Source organism: Teleopsis dalmanni, chromosome 1 (assembly GCF_002237135.1).
Source record: "Teleopsis dalmanni isolate 2A chromosome 1, ASM223713v2, whole genome shotgun sequence".
NCBI classification, from domain to species: Eukaryota; Metazoa; Arthropoda; class Insecta; order Diptera; family Diopsidae; genus Teleopsis; species Teleopsis dalmanni.
Window position 1 is genome coordinate 147,766,335 of NC_051846.1, and position 16,966 is coordinate 147,783,300.

Consider the following 16,966-nt stretch of genomic DNA (forward strand, 5'->3'; position numbering starts at 1 on the left):
TAAAGCAATTACAGATAGCACAAAACCTGGCTTTAAGAAGACTGTTTAAGATTCCATGGTATATTAGATCAACAGACATACATAGAGATCTTAGGATTCACTCAGTGACAAAATATATCAGAAACAGAGCTCTAAAATTATTCACTAAAGTTGATACGCTACTTAACCCCACCCTAACAATCCTCAAGTCCACTTCTGGACTTTCAGGAAGATATGCTGATTTAAGGTCCGTCATCAACTAAAAGACAAATAAATGATATGATTTCTTAGCTTAGTTAAAGCCTAGTGTGGGGTAGAGATAAGCCCCCAGCTATTATAGAGTAAAAGTGCGTAATAGCACTAACTCAAGAAGAAGAATCAAGAATCAAGAAAAAGTATAATGATTATGGGATTTTTAAAAAATTTTTATAAATAAATTATTATATTATTACCTTGATTTATTAAAAGGGCTTAGAGTTCACTTATTTAATTATCATTTAAAATGTTGAAGGCACATTTGATTCCAAAGACCCTACAAGTATATAATTAACTTATTGTTAAGGCACTAATCGGTTAACAAATTGTTACTAATTGTAATTAGGTTGATCATATCGCTCGTATAAATAAAAAGGAGCTCACTCGAAAGCACTTTTGTTAGAGATATTATCATGAGCAGCTGTAGAGCAGACCATATTTACGCTGGAAGAATGGCATAAATCGGTGCGCTTGAAGCTTAGATAATGACAACGGCTCTAACTCGGCATCGTTTTATAAACTAATTGAAGGCAGCTAAGATCGGACATGGATTGTAATCGAAATATAATGATGATAACGATAACTTTGGAACGAAATGAAAAACGATTGGTTGGATTTTTACTTTCAAATTATTATGTTGTATATATTTATAATTAATACAAATATTGTCAATATTTCAAAGTCAAGCAGACTTCTCTGAATATGAAGATTATTGTTTTATTTTATACATACATTTCAATAAAGACAGAATTAAACCTCAACTCTGAATAAAAAAAATAACAATATAAAAATTTTTGGCTTAGCATTTAATTTAAAAGATTATGAAATATAAATATAGTGTTTATGTCTTAATTTAGATATGTCAGATAACGATAACCAACAATTTTTTATTGTAACCACAGTAATAAAAATGCCTATGCTCGTATCAGTTAATTATCCTCTTATAAGTGCACTTAGCATCCATTTTTCATCAAGGCAATCTGCTCATTATACCAGAGCTTCAAGTTTTCATTTAAATACCGAAAAAACTCAGCACTCTGTTGATCCAATTGGGGATCCATGTTGGCATCGCTTGCATAGGCCTCCTCAATTGCACGCTGAGCTAAACATATGGCAGTCTCGTACTCATTGAGTTCCTGATACAGAAAAATGCACAAACTTAGGTGAATTGATAAACTTAAAGGATGACGTTTTAAATAAGCGCCATTTGCCAATTCCAATGCCATACGATATGATTTTAAGACCTCATCCACTGATTCCTCTCTCAAATCTTCAAATTTGAACTCGCAGAAGACTTTATAAAAGTCAGCCTTAAGCTTATAGTACATGATCTTTTTATGAACTGTATCAGTTGAAAAGTACAACTTCTCATACATCTCAGTCATCATTTTAAAGCAAGTTTCACGGACTTCATTTTCAGCTTTTGTGCGGTAGTGATGTGCGAGTTGTGCATCTCGGAAGTGACGACGTGAGAGCTCTTCATTTTCTATATCACAGATTCTACGCCATATTGTTAGTTTCTCATAGAGTAAAAGCTTTGTCAAACCCGCTAAATACTCAACATGCTGTTGTAATTTATTAGGTTCCAATACGATGAGCTCATTATACTTCTCATAGGCCTCTTCATGTCTTTTATTCAATTTACTGACAAAAGTTCTAATAACTTGTAAGGTTGTGTTCCGTGGCAGCGTAACATGTTGCGCTTTCCTGACTTTTTTCTGTTTCATATATTTAATCATTTTAAAATTTATTTTTTTGTGACTAATAACGTATATTATGAATTTTGTTAACAAAAAAAGTTCGAAATAAAATTTTAATATATGATTAAAATGTCATTAAATATATTAAATATTTAATATAGTGTATTATGTTGTCAACCTCTCCAACTGACAGAATTTACTTAGGTTGCTTTTGTTTTTAAGATAAATCATTGGTATAGATTTCGTGTTACTTGATTTACAACACTATAAGTTATACTATAGCTAATTAGATTATATACAGAAAGTCGCATGTCACTAATTAAAATACAGACTAATTCAATGCAAGTTAAATATACCTAATTCAACTTATCATGAATAAACTAAAATAGTTTGGACGAAACATTAATTTGTTTGGGTTTGAAAGGACATCCTTTTTACTTTCGATATGACTATCCTTTAGATCGCTAAAAGCATTGTTAGTTCATTATACTTTAAGTAAGTCAATTCAAGCAATATATAATATATATTCAGCTTATAATATTATATTCAATAAAATATTTAAGCTCGTCAAGATCCGACCTCTAAACACTATTGTACAAAAATGATATCATTAAATTTATTTATATTATATATAATATATTTCGGACGTTTTAGGTAAGCAGTTCACTGAAACGCTTTCTGCTCCTATTCCCTGAAATGAATACAGCAAGGCTGCCAAAAGGTTTCAATCATCCCAACAGAATTGCTCTTCCTGAATAGAAAGAATGTGTCGTTTTCTTGAAAAAATATAAGAATTCCAATCGCTTTTTCTGTGACAATCTGAGTTTGATCTGAACTAGTAGAAAAGTTTTGGATTGTAGATGTTATATCTACGTGATATATTTTAAAATCCTCAAAAGCAGATACCCTGACTTTAATTTCAGGGTCTATTCAGTTAGGGTTGTTATTTTTGTGAGTTGTATTTTTTTTTGAAAGTGAAAAATAATTGAACAAAAGCGAGCAAGTTATATATTGAGAGCAGCTGTTCGAACAACTAATAAGGAAGGGTTCATCGTATCGATGACAAGTTGATACATTTCGACTATTCAAAGAGCAAAAGATCTGATGAAAAAGCCGGATATACGTCAATATCAAAATCAAAACGAAATATTCACGTTACGTTATATATTTTATAAGATCAGGTAGAAATAATCTATAAGAAGCTGTTAAATTCGAACAAAATGATTTTTTCTAGAACACAACTGAATCACTGCCTTAAAGAAGAAACGGCTAAAATATTCAAACGGTCAAAATTTTCTTGGAAAATAACAAAGGAAATCCTGCTCTATTCGCTCTATTCTAAAGACATTGCCCTTTCTGATTATATTTATCGATGACTCATGATTTATCTCAACAGCACTTCTATTTTTTCGCAGAAATCAAAAAACGTGTCGAAGACTTTTAACTTTCGTGGATTGCCTCGAGAGATAAGAAGTTCTTTCGATACGGAATCTGTGTGCTGCTATTATGATGGAAAAAAGTAGTGACGAGCAATAGATGATATTGCACCAAAGCTTCCTTTTTCTAATTTAAAGTTTGGTTAATATTTTCTTTTTTCAAAAGCAAAATATGCATTTTATCTAATACTTAAAGTACACATTATCTATGTATATATGTGAGGCTCTGAAGTCACTTTATATGGTACATACTGAATGTTAATTCTTGTTAATCCTTACTTGATACGCTCTTGATATTAAATGAAATTATGATCTTTACATGAAAAGAGAATATGCCGAAATAATTATTTCTATTTAGAGAATTTGAATAAAGTATTAGTGTTGCTGTAAAGCTAGACTTTCTTTGTATAGTGACAAAGATAAACACGATTAGTCATCGCTTCTAATTTGACAGGCACGAGTTCTAAGCCTGGCACTTGCAGTCCAAACAAATTATATACGGACTAAAAACTAATTAAATAAAATTCGATTATTTCCAAAGACCACTGATGAAGAGTACTTGGCAATACTCGAAACAGCGTTGTATGGTCAGCCAAACTTCAATAAAATTAAAAATAAATTTTTGTGTTTGTCCTTTATTTCTTTCTTTGTTATTCGAAAACCCCTCTAATATTTAGAGAATTGAAATAATAGTCTATACAATAAATAGAAGAAACTGGAAAACTTTATCTATTTTTTATACAATAGGTGTAATAAATTTTCATTAATTTAACTTGCAAAACAAGAAATTATTTTTAAAAATAAGAAAATTATATATTATTTATTTTTCTTACATAAAAAATAATAAAATTAAATTAATGAAAACTTATTATTTTTAAATTATAATAAATATATTATTATATATTCATTACGAAAAAATAATTGCTGTGTTTTGCTTGAGATCATATTACTCTGTGAATTTTAATAATATTTCTTATTAATAATAAGATTAATATTTTTTTATTAGTTTATTGTTACACTAATTTTTTTAATATTTTTTTTCTTTATATTATAGAGAAAATATATTATTTATATGTTACTTTTGAGAGTTACCATATTTCATACAAACAACAACCATATTTCTAATAACAATAAATTAATTTCAACAGTTTTTTAATTTAAATATATTTATTTATATACTTTATAATTGGAAACAATTTTGCTTATATGATTAAATGTTTTATATATTTTTGAAATGAAAACTTAATGACGAACAAATTTTAGATTGGATGGAATGTAAATATACAATTCATAGAAGTACAATATTTATAATAAAAAAACTTAACTAAATATTATTTAAGAAAAGTTAAGGCGATTATGCATAAAAAATAATTATTAATAATAATAATAATAACTATAAAAATATATGATAATAATTATAATAGTAATAATAATGAGTTAACATAAAAATGTTATTTAACATGAACGAGTGTAGGAATTACAGAAAATGTAACAAACTTGCTTAACCTAATGCTTGCAACATCCAAATGTTACAATTTCAGTCTATTCTGTGCTGGACTTTTGCATAAAATTTTTGCAATATTGCATTGTTAATTGTTGTATATTAAAATTTGCACTTATTTTAATGAATACAAAATAATTTTATATTAAGATATGAGTCAATATTTAGCCAAAAAGTACTTTTAAATTTATTTTACTTATGCTAAACAGAAAATCTTTTTCCAAAGCGGCGCTGGTGTTGGCGGTAATGTCTTCGGTACTAAGCCTTCCCAAATCGCTGTATCGAAAACTTCCTTGACTTTGTCCTTAAAAAAGAGAAAGGGGAAGATATTAATTATAACGTTTAATTGCTTATTTATAAAGTGTTAATATATATAGAAAAATATTTAAAAATATATTTATAAATTTTTATAAAATTTGCATAAAACTTACATAAAATTTATATAGAGGTTTTCGAAAAATAGTGAACTACAACAACAAAAATTTAATTGTTAAATTTCAATACCTATCTGTTCGTAGAGACATGACTTATATTTGCATTACTTATAAATTCCTTTTTATCTATAGTACATAATGTAATCCTTATTTTGTGAATACAAGTGGTAATTTTCGAAAAGTAGTGAACTACAACAACAAACATTCTTTTTTTATATTATTTTAATTAATTAAATTTTCTTCCGAGTATTGCCAAATACAAGTTCTTCCGAGTATTGCCAAATACACATCATCAGCGGTATTTGGAAAGAGATCTTGAATTTAATTTCTTACTTATTCATAATTCTTATTTATTTCATTATTAATTTTTCGTGATTGCAAGTAACAGGAATTAATCTCGTGCCCTGTCAAATTTGAAGCTCAGAGTCAAAGCGTCTTAACCAGCTGACTCAAAGCTGTATATGACTTTTATGTTCGCACTTTTTTTGGGAGTTTTGTTAATTTGCTGTGAAAGTTTTATTATCAAAGTCACTTGCTGTGTTTATAAAATTTATATAAAATGTATATAAAATTTGAATCCGTATTCAAATTCACTATTATATTGTATTGTACTATATTCTATTCTTCTTGATTCTTCTTCTTGAGTTAGTACTATTACGCACTTTTACTCTATAATGGCTGGGGGGCTTATCTCTACCCCACACTAGGCTTTAACTAGGCTAAGATATCATATCATTTTTTTTTTTTTTGAGTTGATGACGGACCTTAAATCAGCATATCTTCCTGAGAGTACAGAAGTGAATTTGAGGATTGTTAGGGCGGGTTTAAGTAGCGTTTCAACTTTAGTGAATAATTCTATTGAGTTGTAATAAACTATCTTCGAAATTATTATACACCTTTCTCAATACCTATTAATTTAAAGTTTGTGTTACAATATAACTACATTATACATGTCTACCTTGAATATTACATCGTTTTATAAAAAGGTTTTTTATCTACTAAAGTAATATGTTTTAAAAATACATGAATCCATATTTCCCTAACCTCTATTTTCACTTGTCAGTGCTTATTTTTCGCAAATTCTATTTATGTTTTTACTTTAAGTATTTTGACTCTGGGAATTCGCGACATCATAAATAAAAAATATATAAATTGCACAAATAAGAATATTTTGTGCAAGAAATTTGTCTGACTTGTTTATTTAACATTTCTTTGTATAAATTTTTATAAGGAAATTTGTTTTGCAATAAATGAAAATCCTTTAAAGGATTTACTTTGACACTTGCGCAGGCAACAGAGCGCGATATTCTAAGGTTGACGGATTTTTTTACTCGTAGTTGTTGTTTATTTTTGTGCCTTGATTCAAAAAGTTGTAAAAAAGACTGTAGTCTTGTGTAATAAAGTTTCCCAACGGAAGCTGTATTTTCACGCAATGTAAATGCAGAAGGAAGAACACATTCGCACATACATTCTGCGAGGCGCTTTGCACGAAATTGAATTTGATTTAAAACATTTACAAATAAATCCAGACGGATTTAGGCGCAGTGTGAGTGCAGGTTGACGCGTCTTACGCCTTCGGGATAAGCTTTTAAATACCTTTTCCCATAAGTTTTCCTTTGATACAATTTTATTAAATGTTAAGAAATTTCCATCACGTTGATTTAAATTAAAAATTTGCTTTCGGTCACAAAAGGATTAAGACTGACAGCAGTTTGCAGAGTATTTGCAGTTGCATTCGCAAACTTTTATCAAAACCTGTGTAATCTATTAAGTAAAGGTGGAAATCGTTGAGTCTTTTTCCACTTACCTGTGTTGCTGACGAAGTCTCGATGTATTTTGCGCCAATTGTAGTTGCTAGGTCCCAGGCATCCGTGTACGTTACTGGCTTCTCGCCTTTTGTCTGTGCGTGCCGGAAGTTGCAAACATATTTGCCAATTATTGTGAAAGATTCACACAAGAAACAAAGAGTGATGAGCATGAGCAAAGGAACGAAATATTAATCAAATGGAAACATAAATATTTTAAGGATTTGACTGCAATGATAAAGGAATTCCAAAAATATCATCGGAGTTATTGGCTTACCTGCAATTTATTCAGCACATTCGTATTTGTACGCAAATCTGCTTGCGTTCCGACCAATATCAATGTTGCCTTTGTTTTTGTGAATTTCGGTGCCCATTTCGTTTTGATGGCATGAAACGTTTCCGGTTTTGCCACTGAGAAACATAATAAGAAAACATCGCTGTCCGGATAACACAGCTCACGCAAAGGATCCAATGTATCTTGTCCAGCTGTATCACAGATGGTTAAGTGTACGGGACTATCGTTCACCATAACATCAGCTGAAAGCAATTAGAAAGATTTAAGTGTTATTCAGTGAGATTTATAGGGATTTATTAAGGATATGTATTAGTATATAGATGAAAGATGAAATATGTGGTCTGTAATTGTTTTTAATAAAATATAAATCAAACACTGATTAATTTATAGGAAAATATAGCAGAAGTAGTTGTTTCCGAAATTGGATGATAAACAAGTATGAGTTATACTACGTTTAGATACACCTTAATTTTGCAAAAATCTTAATTTCATTCTCGTTTCAGCGAAATTAAGTTCTTTTTTCCATACAGTTTTAAGGTTAGAACGAAATTAAGGAAAATGGCCTTAATTTCGTTGAAACGAAGGCTGACATTTCGAAGGGATATTTTAAATGCAACTATGCGTAAGATAAATTATAAGCAAAAGATAAAGTTGAGATAACGAAAGAGTGACAAAAGCGGGAAAATATTTTAAAAGTAGTAGTAAAAATTTTTAAATTTGAATATAGAGAAAAAACTGTAACATTTATTGATTTGAAATATAGTGAAAAATAATAATTCACACACCTAATAAAACTAAAATAGTGTTTGGAGCATATAATTTTTAACATTCAATTTATAAACAAAAAATATATGATTTCCTTAATTTGGGGCAATATGAACACTTTCGAAATTAACTTAATTTCATTTTTACGAAATTAAGAAAATTTGGCTGTCTGAAGAGTGTATTAGTCTAATAATATAATAATATGTTTTTGTAAATGTAGAAAGCGTATAAGCCCTTTTTTAATTAAACTTTTAATTTTACTAAATTTATAAAAAATTAATTTAATTTAAATATAAATTAAAAATTTAGAATATATATATATATATATATATAAATATAATATATATATATATATATATATATATATATAAATTAAAAATTTAATATATATATATATATAAGAATTACAAAAAAGTTAATAAACTATAAATATTAATTAATGATGTCACATAAACAAACAAGAACTAAAAATCAAAAATTAAATTAAGTTTTTATAATCAGAAATATTTATAAAAAATAGCAGAAATATTATACAAAAATATTAATAAAAACCTATGATAATAAATATAGTAAATAAAAAACAATATAAATTTTTGAAAATATATATGAGATTGGAATGTTTAAAACCTTTGAAGTGTGATGTTTAAAAATATAATTTAAATATATAGATATATAATATAAATTCTTTAAAAAAACACCATTTAAATATTTTATTAATTTTATTATTTCAAATAAAATTTTATTTAAAAGGCTAAATGCAATATAAATATTAATAAAAAAGGCAACCGATTCTATAAAAAATAACTAAAAAAAACTGGACATAGATAAATCGAAAATAAAAATATAAAAATGTATATATAAGAAAATTTTATATTTTAATAACTTTTAGAAACAAATTGTTATCGAATCCAAATATTGTTTTTAACCAAACAAGTTAAGGTATTTTAATTAAATATTTTGCTTCAACTGCTTGATATGTGATATATGTACATATGACTATTTGCAATATGTGAATATTTCGATACCATTTTCTACCTCTGCAAATTTACCTATATTTTTGGCATTCGAGTAATTTTTATGAATTTTTATTTTACCTTTGCAATGCAAATATCCTTTGCCAGCCATACCGTAGCCACGCCAAGAGAGAAATAAAAGTATATTTGAACATTTTTCGCATTCAGCCAAAAAAATATTAAAAATTTTTGTGGTAAAATTAAAGTAAAAAACACATATATATATATATGAAAAGGAATAATAAATATAATTCCATTTAAATACCTTAACACATATGAATGCCAATATAGGCAACTGTAAGCAGATTCTGTGCACATATGGGTAAGCGTAAGAAACACGAACCCACATAAAAATACTAAACTTACGAAAAAAATTAACTCATACTGGGGGATTCCTTGCAAAAAAGAAGCACACAAGGACGCGCAGTGGCATTTCTGTCACCGACACTTCCACACTTCCATACTTACATATAAAGTGGAAAGAAAATCTCTAGCATGTATATGAAAATATATTGAGATAGATGTATGCTGCGAGACATACAGATACAATTTCATACATAAATTTAACAGGGCACACACATTAGACGCTGCCTGAGTTGTTTCGAATAATTTTGACATTGACGCCTCCAAGTAAAATTCACACGCCAACAATTTTCGTTATGAATTCGCTTTGGGTTCCTGTTAACTCCTGCCAACACCTAAGTTTGGCGAGATTATACGCATCTGCTCGCATAATTTGTGGTATTTCTTGTAGTTTATTAATTTCTAGTGAATTGTAATTTAACAGCGCAAAACTAAGTGATAAATGAACTTCCGGCAAAAAGCTAAGAGGGAATATCAATTTAGCAGCGCACAAAAGTATGCTATGAAATAGTGCGAAATTTAGTAAATAAGTTGTTTTAAGCTGAAGAAGTGAAACAGTGTAGCAGTGTTTGTTAGATTTATGAGGTCCTGTGTTCTACTAGGGACAAAAAAACAATTAAGAAGAAATTAATTAATTCATATTAAACCACTTTAAAGTGAAAACACATCAAATTTATAATTAATTTAAGACGAAAAAAAAGAAGAAAATGTATACATATATCAATGTTAAGGAATGATATGGGTCATCATTTACAGACGACACGGATGATTCTGACAAAAATTGACTTCATCACCGTTGATTTGGCTAAAAAACTTTTTATGTATTAACCTAAAAAAAACTAATTTCGGATGAATTCGAATAACAAAAGAAAAAACAAGGGCAAAAATTTATTTAATTTATTTAAATTTGGCTGACCATATTGCCAAGTACTCATGATCAGTGATCTAAAGAAAAATTCACATTTCTTAATTGGTTTGGATCCGTACATATTTTATTGGACTGCAATTGCCAGGTTTCGATATATAAAATCAATAATGTATCATATTCTGACTTTGTCAAAATAGTCACAAAGTCCAACATTTGGTCCAAAATTTTGGAAAATAGTTTTTGTACGTGTAAATTTACATTGAATTTAATTTAAAGGGTTATGGTAGAGATCGTCAAGGTTTAAAAACAAGCACCGTACAAGTTATCACCGAGCTATCACTTATATATTCATAAGATATTGAAAATTAACTTAAAACAATCCATTTGTTTTAAAATTCTTATGGAGATTGGTAGATGAATGTAGTATTTCACAACTAATGGCAAAATTTAAAGAATATTCGGAAAAAGTTTTGGTTGAAAATTAATTTTGGAGACTATAAAATGGATAACCATGGAAAACCATTACATCAATAAAAAAACATAAAAATAACAATGAAAGTTGATTCGATGATCCAGTGATTTCTTCTTATGATACTTCACCGGTTAATCGCTTTATTTCCTTGCAAATAAATAATTAAAAACAGAAGACGAATGATGGAATGAGATCATATAATTATTAAAAAATTCTATTACTTTTTTCTGAGCTATTTTATTTGTCCTACTAAGTAAGGAATATTTAAAACAAATTCTTTTAATATATTATTATTTCGTTAAAAACATATATACTCTGTTAGTAATTATAACTTAATTTAGATTATATATTGTACATATATTTCACACATCCTTAACTTCTCCGCAGTGTTGAAGGAAATCATGAAAAAATAAATCTTAAAAGTTTTAATGAAGAACTCATTTTTATTGCAAAGAATTTTAATAAGAAAGGAGGGGAACGAACTTCATCCTATAAAAATTTTGTTTGCTCAACCTTGATTTAAGATTATTTTTCATATGTGGATTTTCCACGTATGTTCACATGTGATTATCATTACATTTTATATGTATATAACACACAATATCATAAAAAATTATATTTCACAAGTACTGTACTCGATGAACACTCATCGTTATTAATTTTCCTACACATTTCTGTCGTTGAAAGTAAAATTTTCAGCAAATTTGCTTTAAAATTTATGTCATTATAATTACAACGCCATAAACTTAAGTCAGCAACATTACGGAAAATGATTATTGGAGTATATGAGTAGGAATTTTACACATAGTACGTATGTCGACAGCATGACAAGCAGCAAATGTTGTCAACAGCGTCATTAGCATTAAAGCAAACATTCAGCAAAAGTCTTCGAAACTCACAGCCTATCTACTAATACCCGTTCTCGTACTTATTTAAAATTACTAGGAGCTGTGCATTAACTTGACTGCTACGAAATTGTACATTAAGTTGCCGTTATTTGAGGCTCCAGCAGACACACATCCTCCGTGCACACATCCTTAAAGGATCTGTGCGTAGACATGTGATGACTTTATTTCGTGCAATATTCATTCAACTTGAATTATGTTGCATTGTGCTTGCTTTATAGTTTATAAGTCAACAAAAAGGTTTCAAACTGCCAACAAAGCGAAAAGTGTTCTTTGTATTACTTAGTAAATCATTTTGATTAAGTTCTCCAAAGGTTCTTACTAAAATCCATACAAAATGTAAGACTTGTCCTTATAACAATTAGTAAAATAAGGTTATTCGGCTGTTTTGTAATTCAAATCTAAAATGCAGAAATATTCAATGCAGATAGTAAAGTAGTATTTAAGGGATCTTAAAAGTTTTTTTTCATAAATTCTGCTAGATTGCAAGAATATGCTATAGTAACTGACAAGCAAAAATTAGAGTGCTGCTTTGCTGTGTCACACAGGAATTAATAATATATAATTATTATTGTCAGGCACTGCGACTGTCTGGCCTATTATGTCCCCTTCTGGGTTTAGAGTAGGTGTCTAAACCCTGTTGCGTCAATAAAAAGTAGTATAAAACCTACTTTACAAAGTTTTATTGCCTCTTTCGTAAGAACATACATTCTCAGAGTTAATAATAACGAGTCCGCAGAACTGGATCAACAACCTAGTATTGTGCACCGCCTCCTTATTGTGGTATAAGTTGGTCCACAACAATGTTTTTGTTACAAAAAAGGTTTGTAGCCGATGTCAATCTATAATCGATGTCACCACCTGTCGCCAGACACAACTGGAGAAATATTCCAATAATCTCAAGGCTAAAAATCTGGTGCGTATTTTCATCTACGGTAGGGTATTCTTCTTAGTACCACGAAATTGAGATTGTTGTTAAGACGAGTATGTCTGAAAAGACAAAATCCCAACGCTGTTTGGAGTCAACTGGCACTTCTAGACACAATATCTGTGACTATGACCGATATTGATATGGACAAATGGTAAACTGCTAGGTTGGTTCCTATACTCTTCCGAAGTTCGATTGTCCTCAACAGCCGGCATTTAGTATTTATTCGAAAAGTGGTGTTTTCTCTGCACAGTTAGTATGGACAAATGGTAAACTGTTAGGTTGGTTCCTATACTCTTCCGAAGTTCGATTGTCCTCAACAGCCGGCATTTAGTATTTATTCTAAAAGTGGTGTTTTCTCTGTACAGTTAGGGTCAGTAAGCAGAAAGATTTCATTGTGACCACCATTTCAAGAAAGAAATGTTTTCTTTTTAGTTGTGTTCCGCAAGTAACACAAAACAAGAATCAAGGTATCAGCTTTCCGTTCTCTGGAAGTCAGTACCCTATTTATTTTCTATATGCTCTATTCGAAGCATTGAAAGTGAACTTTAAAGAATTTCACCTTAACAAATAAAAACTCCTTGAGAAAAATTCCATTTTATTTATTTTTTAAATATTTTAAACTAGAAATTTCTCACAAAAATACAAAATATTATCGCTACTTGACCTATCCGCTTTAATCTAATATTGAAATTTTCTTCTATTTAATAAATTTCATTATTCAAGGCACAGCAAATAAAACTGCTAAACGCACTAGACCGTAGTAAATTTCGTGCTTAACGTGCAATTACCGTGATTTAAGCATAGTAAATTGAATAAATTTGTTCGCAGCATTAAAAGGTCATACTTAGCTTTTATTAAGAGTCCTTCTGATGCAATCATCTTAATTTAATGACCACCCGCCATGTCAATTCTACTCTGTGTGGTTTCTGGCAAATGATGGACGGCTATTAATTTTCCTTCGCCTCATAGTGAAGGCAAAATATTTTTTACCAGTAAATAAAGCAGAAATACAAACAAAATTAAGGTATTGTAGGAAATTTTCCTTTTTTTTGGCTGCTGACTTTTTGTTTTTCATTTTCAGCTTTTTTTGTCAGTGTAATTTATGACTAAATTTCACTTTTCCTGCAGATATTGAAAGGGAAAATAAATGGCAGACGAAATCTTGCGCAATTTAACAGCAACAAATGTGTTTAGGAAATGAAGACACAAAAAAAAAATACCCAAAAACATTAAGAAACAAAAAATCACAAATGGTTTCTAAAGCCTATGAATTTTCCTATTTAATATTTCTTTTGAACCTTTTTTCCAGTATCCAAAAAAAAAAAAAAATATTGTTTAAAATTTACTTAAACAAATTTGTAAAAACTCTTCGGCAAGTTAGCATGAATTTCAAATACATAATAAGGACTTATAATGTCTAAAGGATGTGAACTGAAAGACTTGCAAAAAAATACTGTTGTCTTTTTAATTAAGCCTTCTTCTCTCGGTATTTATTTTTGTTTTTTCATCTCAATAATAATCTATTTTAATTAAGTGAAATATAATATTTTCAAATATAATAAGAAATCAAGAAAAAATAACACAGTTTTTTGCAATTTTAGCCTTCAAACCTGACAATAACGCTAAAATAATATGCGCTATTGATGGTTTTAATTGATCGATGGACTTTTCAAGGTGTCATAGTATTTTCTTTCTGGAATTAATATATATATGTTAAGCTTACTGTTACTATCTTTTGGAGGTGATTACTGGAATATTTGACAAATATGTGAAGAGTATTTATTGTTAAATATATTTATTAAATAATAAAATACATTGCAATATTTTTCAACGAGAAATGAAATCGTATAAGATATGATAAATGAGATACTTTTCAAGTGATGATGAACTAAAGTCTTTTTTTAATATTTTCTCCCTCTTCACTACTCTCACAGTGCAGTGTGAGTCTTAGCCTTCTTAACAACCTTATTCGATCTGCTATTATGGCTGCACTGCTAAAGATTCTTTCTACTTTGTTCTTGGTCTACATCAAGGTAGAATTTTATATAACCACTGAACTTGTTAGATTGTCAGGACATAGCTCTGTAGAATCTTATAAGTCAACTGAGATAGTTAATATTGAAATGTTGAGTGCATAGTTACTATGAACTAAAGGCTTATGGAGAAGAATGTAACTTTCCATTTTGAAGCTGTTCTTTTAGTAAGTTATTTGGTTACACAAAACACAAAATAAACACAAAATATTTATTATTTTACTATTCTATTATAATAAATATTTATTATTTATATATCTACATATCTATAGATCCATCTGTAAATATATTTGTCTAGATATATACATATATATATATATATATACATGGATAGAGATATAGATACAAATAGATAGATAGATATAGGTACAAATAGATAGATAGATATAGATATAGATACAAATAGATAGATAGATATAGATATAGATACAAATAGATAGATAGATATAGATATATATACAAATAGATGGATATATAAAGACATAGATACAAATAGATATAGATACAAATAGATATAGATACAAATAGATAGATAGATAGATATAGATATAGGTACAAATAGGTAGATAGATATAGATATAGATACAAATAGATAGATAGATATCGATATAGGTACAAATAGATAGATAAATATAGATATAGATACAAATAGATAGCCAGATATAGATATAGATACAAATAGACAGAAAAATACAGATACAAAAAGATAGATAGATATAGATACAAATATAGATATAGCAACAGATGATATAGATACGTCCATATATATATAAATAGAGACATAGATATAAATAGAGATATAGATATAAATAGAGATATCGATATAAATAGAGATATAGATATAAATATAGATATTGATGTATAGATATAAATATAGATATTGATGTATAGATATAGATACAGATACAAATATAGATAGAAATATAGATATAGACGTAAATATAGATGTAGATATAGATATAGATAAAGATATATATATATATATATATATATATAGATATAGAAAGCGATAGAAACAGATGTAGATATAGATATAAATATAGATAGTATATTATAAATAAAGAGCTCATATAAAGCTTAGCAACCAATTTAGCAGTTTGAATAATTATATTCTACTTAAATTAGTTTTTGAGTATAGAACAGAATATACTTGATATAACTTCAGGTACCTACAGACTGAAGTTTTACAACTATATATTTATATAGACGAGAACTTGTTTAAAACCATTTTTAACATTACGCATATATATTAACAGGTCTAATATATTGTTTAAAATTTGTAATATTGGTTAATGCTAAAGATCTTCTGAAAGTCTTATTAATTTTTAGCTTTTCATATCATCTAACTCTTTAAGACTGTGGGTAAAAAAAGTTATAGAGAGGTTGTTATGTCGAAAACTGACTAGTTAATTTACTGCAATCGACTATTCAAGTAAACGTATCAGGGTTAGGTAATTGAATTGTATTGTAGTTCGCTTCCCGGCTCACTCCTGAATCATTTCATAAACTTCAGTTTATGGAGATATGCAATATGAATAATACAGCACACACTTAAGTAGACTCTCAACTAGAGAAGGATATCCCATTAACATAATTTTTTTTTTAAATTCGCTAAATATTGACTTTTTTGATTATAGCAATCCATTTTCTGGTAACAGTAAATACTTTTATTGAAAATTTTTTTTTGTAATGTACAGAAGAAAAGCGAGAAGAAAAATCTGTACAAGGTCATCATATTTAACAAACAAAATTCTGATTATTTCTTCCTTTAACAGAATTCCTTGCTTTTCGTTACTTTCCTCTGCATTTTTGTTCATATCCTGTTTGAGTATTCAGTTGTGCTTTTGTTCACTTTTCTAAATTAGTTTCAATCTCTAAACTGCGCCTCTATATATGCGGTATTTGATATGGAATGGTGCTGCGCTGCTATTTGTATTCAATTTGCAAAGTACAATTCAAGCCTTATTGAATAGCAGCCTTGGATTAGCAGGGCTTCAATTAGTGTTTCGAGTGGAAGTGCATTGAAGTGTTAAATTTTGTGTATTTCAGATTGGAATCTTCTTGAGTGTGTGCTGCCTTAGCTGCAGAGTATGTGTTCTAAATACTTTAGCAAAATTTCGGCGTATTTATAAGTTTGTATATATCTTTTGCACATACTTTGTTGGCATGTTTCCTTTTCCATTCTTTCTTTGGGTTGCGATTGAAACATTT

General features: G+C 28.5%; 2 protein-coding genes across 3 annotated transcripts in view; both read right to left on the bottom strand.

Moving 5' to 3' along the window:
• Positions 1-1,187: 1,187 nt before the first annotated feature.
• On the bottom strand, positions 1,188-1,973 carry LOC119666415 (14-3-3-like protein B). Its single transcript, XM_038075693.1, has one exon. It carries the CDS (start codon positions 1,971-1,973, stop codon positions 1,188-1,190), a length of 786 nt encoding a protein of 261 aa, XP_037931621.1.
• Positions 1,974-4,995: 3,022 nt separating this feature from the next.
• The window catches only part of LOC119669278 (transcription factor mef2A), a 142,085-nt gene continuing 130,114 nt past the window's right edge, over positions 4,996-16,966 (bottom strand). For both annotated transcript variants that reach the window (XM_038079108.1, XM_038079107.1), the window contains exons 7-9: positions 7,388-7,647; positions 7,113-7,205; positions 4,996-5,175 (exon numbers count right to left, since the gene is read on the bottom strand). In XM_038079108.1, coding sequence (XP_037935036.1) covers positions 5,068-5,175; positions 7,113-7,205; positions 7,388-7,647 — 461 coding nt within the window. In that variant the 3' untranslated portion in view covers positions 4,996-5,067. The remainder of the gene's footprint in view (positions 5,176-7,112; positions 7,206-7,387; positions 7,648-16,966) is intronic.

Coding starts and splice junctions, on each gene's coding strand:
- LOC119666415 (XM_038075693.1), bottom strand. CDS start 1,973: ATGATTAAATATATGAAACAGAAAAAAGTCAGGAAAGCGCAACATGTT.